At 33.5% G+C, this 6,507-nt stretch overlaps 1 protein-coding gene across 1 annotated transcript; it reads left to right on the top strand.

The window, feature by feature from the left end:
* The first annotated feature begins 206 nt into the window (after positions 1-206).
* LOC110942113 (40S ribosomal protein S8) lies at positions 207-4,144 on the top strand. The gene is made up of 5 exons (XM_022183833.2): positions 207-359; positions 450-522; positions 2,337-2,673; positions 3,623-3,792; positions 3,883-4,144. The coding sequence occupies exons 1-5, from the start codon at positions 356-358 to the stop codon at positions 3,959-3,961; spliced, it is 663 nt and encodes a 220-aa protein (XP_022039525.1). The 5' UTR covers positions 207-355; the 3' UTR covers positions 3,962-4,144.
* Positions 4,145-6,507: the final 2,363 nt, after the last annotated feature.

The following is a 6,507-nucleotide window of genomic DNA, read 5'->3' as shown; positions in this document are numbered from 1 at the left end:
TTTTAGCTCATTTGAGGTTGTTCTCAAAATAGCTCGAGCTTTAGATTGTACTCACGGGCTGAGCTCGAGCTCAAATAAGTATGTTCAAATCGAGCCAAGCTCGAGTTCAACCTTCATAAAAACATAAACGAGCCGAGTCTGAGCCTATTACATCCCTAGACCCTAGTTAGGCCCCATTACTTTGGACATGAAACATGTGGGCAATTAGTGGAGCCATAATATTATGTTATGGGCTGATAGAGGCCCAGGTTCTTTAACCTGTAGCAATCAATCCGCATCACCTTTTAAGCCATTTCGAAACCCTAATTTCATCTCCGAAGTTAGAGTTTAGAGGAGCGGCGTAACATCTGCAACCATGGGTACGATTACTCCTTTCGTTCATACATTCATTCATAGATTTGTATTCCAAATGTAACGGTGATGATATGATGATGATTGATTCAATGCAGGGATTAGTCGTGACAGTATGCACAAGAGGCGTGCCACTGGTGGCAAGAAGAAGGCCTGGAGAAAGAAGCGAAAGTAATTATAATTCTCACTTTCAATTCATTATTGATTCTATGCTTCTTGTTGTTTGTTTAAACATTTTGATTGTTTGATCTGCTTTCTAGTTTTGTTTATTTGCTCTTTTAGTTTTTTATAATTTGTTCATCTGTTTTCAGTTTTAGTGGCTTGTTAGATCTTTTTTATTGTTTGTTTTCCATCTGTATTGAAAACCTAGAGTATGACAGTATGTAAATTTGACATCAGTTATCAGATAGTTTGTGCATAAAATTCATTTAGTTCACTTTTAGTTTAGTAGCTTCACTTTTGACTCTCTTGTGTACAATTTGTTTATGACAAAAGATCAAATACAAATAACTTTAACGTACAAAACGTACGAACTGAAGGTTTTGCTGAAAAAACGCGGTGTCATTTTCGTAATTATTTACTCGTAGAGTAATTATCAAAATTACCCTACAAATGATCTTGTAGGTGAATTTTGATATTGTAGAGTAATTTTGTAATATGTTCTTGTAGAGTAATTTTGATCTTGTAGCGTAATTATCAAAATTACTCTACAAGTGTATCGAAATTACTCTGCAAGTTTATCAAACACATACAATTCAAAATTACTCTACAAAATCATTTGTATAGTAATTATGATACTCTACAAAATTACCTTACAAGATCAAAATTACCAAACAAGATCAATTGTAGAGTAATTATGATACTCTACAAAATTACTCTACAAGATCAAAATTACTCTACAAGAACATTTTACAAAATTACTCTGCACGATCAAAATTACCCTATAAGATCATTTGTAGAGTAATTTTGATAATTACTCTACGAGTAAATAATTACGAAAATGCCACCGCGTTTTTTTGGCTTTTTCATGCCTTTCGTATGTTTTGTACGATAAGACACTTTGTACGTGAACTTAACTCTTTGTTTATAGCTGTTACAACATTTTACATGATGTTTTCAGCCTGTTGAAGTGAATTAGACCATACTTTTAAAAATATTATGGTATAATGTTTTACTTAACAATACTTGTTTTACATGATGTTTTGACATCATGTTAAAATTGTTTCATTGGCAAGCATGTAAGGAATTAAATGATAAATTTTAGATATAGAGAAATTCATTGATTTTGGTAGCCTGCTTTTCTTATTGTCATGAAATTAGGAGCATGGATAAGTAATAAGGTTAGTTGTGAGAACTGTGTAGTTAATATCCCGATATATCAACCGATATTATCAGTGATATATCGGTTATTGGTCCCCTGCCGAGATCGCGCCATAGCGGTACAAAATATTGGTCAGAATATCGGTATCGATAATATCAGCGATATTGTCCAATATAGGACCGATATTCGATCGATAAATCACTGATTTTCCCGATATCAGTACCATTTTTCTTATTTCTACCGTTCATTTTTCTTCTTATCGTTGCTATTAGTGTATTAAGTCTTAGTCAGTTCTTACTTGTTACAATTGTTAGTGTTAAATTGCTATATATATAAATTTAGCATGATATTAAAATTACCGATATCCCACCCCGATAACCGATATCTCAAATATCGGTCTTTGACCGATATCCGATATTTTACCGGATTAACTACTTAGCGTGAGAATTTAGCATTACATGTATTAAAGTTATATATCAGTCATAAAAAGGCTCAAGCTTTTTTTTTTGTCTTTACGGTGATCTTGCATTGTTAACGCAGACAGTGTACGATTTTTACTGAGGATTTGGTTGGTTGATTTCTATTAATTTGTAATTCTTTTTAATACACGTATAATGATTTTTTAGACTACAGTATTAATAGTTACATATTTTGACTATTTAAGGTATGAGCTTGGAAGGCAGCCAGCAAACACTAAGATCTCCAGCAACAAGACTGTTAGGAGGGTAAGGGTTCGTGGTGGTAATGTCAAGTGGCGGGCTTTAAGGTTGGATACCGGTAACTACTCATGGGGAAGTGAGGCTGTAACACGCAAGACCCGTATTTTGGATGTGGTTTACAATGCATCGAACAATGAGTTGGTCAGAACTCAGACACTTGTCAAGAGTGCAATCGTTCAGGTTGACGCCGCACCTTTCAAGCAATGGTATCTTCAACACTACGGTGTTGAGATCGGCCGCAAGAAGAAAACAGTTGCTGCTACAACCAAAAAAGAGGGAGAGGTATGTTGTTTTTAACATAGGGGCAATATCATATATACTCATGCACAATTATAAATATCGTATATTTATATAGGGTAAGGATAGTGTAAAAAGGGCCTAAAGTATGAGAAGTGTATTATAACACTATATAACACCATATAAACACCGTATAACAATATGTAACACCATATAATACCATATAACACTATGTAACACTATATAACATTATATAACAAATATAACACTATACATCTATCATAGACATGCTATCAGACAACCTATAGTGTTATATTTGTTATATAATGATATATAGTGTTACATAGTGTTATATGGTATTATATGGTGTTACATATTGTTATACGGTGTTTATATGGTGTTATATAGTATTATATATAGTGTTATAATACACTTCTCACACTTTGAGCACTTTTTACAGGATCCTCTACCTATTTATATAATCAACTCATTAAAAACTATTTAATAAATGACAATTCTACCCTTATTTTTCTAAAACTTTGAAATCTCATATATGATAATTAACTTCAATTATTGTATTTACTCATTTCTAGCTTAATTTATATAGCTTAAATATAATATATGGTGTATACTATTGTTTATGGGTAAAAAATAAATTTAAGCTAGAAATGTTTTATATAAAAATATGAAGTTAAAAAAACAAGTGTAAAATGATCTTTCATTAGATTATTTTCAATAAATTGGGTATATTTGATATGTTAACTACTTTGTAGATTGTTTTTAATAAATTGGGTATATTTGATATTTTAACTACTTTGCAACTTGTAAGGGTTTATATAATATTTTTAGTTTTGGTTGGGTATATATGAAATTAATATTTTAGTATATTTTAATTAGTTAGATCCTCCATGTTTTGTTACCATCATTATACGTAATAGAGGATGCTTGATGTCGCTTATTTTGTTTATTTATTTTTATTTTGATCATGTAACAGGAAGCGGAAGGTGCAACAGAAGAGGCCAAAAAGAGTAACCATGTTGTGAGGAAACTGGAAAAACGTCAAGAGGAGCGCAAACTGGACCCTCATGTCGAAGAACAATTCTCTAGTGGTCGTCTTTTAGCTGCCATCTCCTCACGTCCTGGCCAGTGTGGTCGTGCTGACGGGTACATGACTTTGTTTTCAAATTTTAGTTTATTTTATATGTTTTATTATGTGTTGGAATTTTAACATATAAATGCCGAATTTCAATTCAGATACATATTGGAAGGGAAAGAGCTTGAATTCTACATGAAGAAGCTCCAGAAGAAGAAAGGGAAGGGTGCTGCTGCTTAAAATCATGTTTCCTAATAATAGAGTTGTATTTCTTTTATTTATTTTTGAGGAATGACAGGACTCGGATTTTGTTGACTTTTGTTAGTTAGGTTTGAGTTTTGTTGACTATTTTTCTACATTTATTGTCATGACTTCCATATGCATGCATGCATGTTTAAATTCAACTGAAGTGGATTTAGGTTGTTTGGATTGTTGAGTTCTAAAATCGGATAATAGCTTTTCGAACTGATAATAGGTTTTGGTTATTTTGCCAGTTTAATCCAAATGTTTCATTTTTCGCTCATATATCCAAAAAGGTTTCATCGTTGCCATTTTAGTCCACTAGGTTAACTTCATCCATTATTTTGTTAACGAAAAAGACAATTTGGTCATTTTATATGGCTGAATTTTCTTTCTTGTTCACAGTTTTACATGTAAACTTACTGAATTGCCTTTCTTGTTAACAGAAAAAAGGGATGAAGTTGCTAAAATGGCAACGATGAAACATTTTTGGACCCACAGACGAAAAATAAAACCGTTGATCTAAATTGACAGAATGGTTCAAACTATAGGGACTAAAATGACAATTAACTCTTTTTGGTTTCATCTTTCATTCCCAATTAACAAATTTGGTTTTGTATGTTTAACTTGAGATAATAGACGTTAACGGTACATTTAACTCTTTTTGGTTTCTTTATCTCTCATTCCCAATTAACAAACTTGGTTTTATATGTTTAACCTGAGATAATAGACGTTAATGGTACACCTTCAAATAAAAAATAAGAAGAAGAATTAGACGTGAATTGAAAGGGTCAAAGAAAAGATAGTTAGAACTAATAAATTAGGTTTTTGGAAGTTAAAAAGTGTTAAAAAAATTGAAGACGGAAAATTAGTTTCACTTTTGAAAGTTAATGTTGTGGATGTCATAGGTTCGAGTCCCACTTGCTACAATTTGCTTGCAATTTGTATTAGGTGGGTCAGGGGTTTTACCACAGTTAGCATTCGGGCGGTGGGTTTCCCCTGGAATGGTGGGCGGGTCCGGTCACTAGTGTTGTCTACGTACGTAGGGCGTGGGTGGCCTTTCGCCAATGGGTTTGCCCGGGTGGCCAGACTTGTATCGTATTCGCTGGCGGTTCAATAAAAGGGGGAAAATCAAACGAAAATTCTAACACTTTTTTAATTAATCTTTTCTAAAAACAAAAAATAAATTTTTCAAAAATCCTTAAACAAGTTAACAACACAACCCATTTTATTAAACGGTCGAGTTCGTGTAAACCCATTTTTAAACATGTTATGCTTGGGATGACATTTTTATTATAAAACAATTATGTCAGCCGGTTATATTTAGGTTGTGTCAAGAATTGTCTTTCCTAGGTTCAACAGCAGGATGAGGAATCAGGTTTTAGGCTTTCGATCTTATTACTTTGTCTAATCTTATTGTATATAATTTTGGTATGTTCTATTACTCGGGCGAGCTCATGTATTCAATCGATTAACTCAAGTCAAATTATTTCAAGTTTTTAAGAAGCTATTTCAAATAGATGGTTGGGACTTCATTTCCTGTATCTTTTCCGACCCATAGATACATCTCTACCCTCTCTACCCGTAACGTTACTTTTTGACATCATTATCACAATAACACACGCAGTTCTTTCATTTAGATTAACGTTATTTTTCTGGTCCGTTCTATAATCAATAGCACACACATTAGTTCTTGCATTTAGATTATACCGAAAACATGTTTGCAAATTATTTACAACACGTCAAAACATATGGCCTGTTTACATAAATTGATAGGAATCATGTTCTAGTTTCTAGTCTAAATGTCATTTGTCTATTCTAGAAGGGGGAATTGGCCTGTAATAGTCCCACCTAGACCTTATTGGCCATTAATAATCCCACCTCAGAATATTCCCCCCACCAGTCCCACCTTTCACCTATTTTTCCTACAATGGTCCCCCGTTAAAAAAACTTAACGGAGTTAAGCTTTTTTCCAAATTACAAACAGATTTTTTAGGGCTTTTGATCAGAACGATGATACGAGTTCATTGATGTAAAACTTGGCTCGAAACAGTGCTCCAGGTGACTTGATTTTGGTTAATTAGAAATTTAAACACCCGAATTGAAGCGCCGTTTTCATCGTTTGGAGCATTGTTTCGAGGCAAGTTTTACATCAATGGACTCGTATCGTCGTTCTAATCAAAAGCCCTAAAAAATCTGTTTGTAATTTGGAAAAAAGCTTAACTCCGTTAAGTTTTTTTAACGGGGGACCATTGTAGGAAAAATAGGTGAAAGGTGGGACTGGTGGGGGGAATATTCTGAGGTGGGATTATTAATGGCCAATAAGGTCTAGGTGGGATTATTATAGGCCAATTTCCCTTCTAGAAGGGGGGTAAGTGAAAATATATTATAGTATAAGTATGAGTCATTAGATACTTGGGGAGGGGGATAAGAAAAGGCGTAAGTTGTTAGGCTCTGTGTACAGAGAGAGGGCGTAGCCCTGAGAACTCTTCGGAGTTTGTTAACGAGTCTGTAAGATCCGATTGGATCATCTTCTTCGTATCAAT

The sequence above is a fragment of the Helianthus annuus genome, chromosome 5, assembly GCF_002127325.2.
Source record: "Helianthus annuus cultivar XRQ/B chromosome 5, HanXRQr2.0-SUNRISE, whole genome shotgun sequence".
Taxonomy (NCBI): domain Eukaryota; kingdom Viridiplantae; phylum Streptophyta; class Magnoliopsida; order Asterales; family Asteraceae; genus Helianthus; species Helianthus annuus.
Note: the sequence above shows the minus strand (reverse complement) of the source record. Positions and strands in the feature narration are given on the sequence as shown.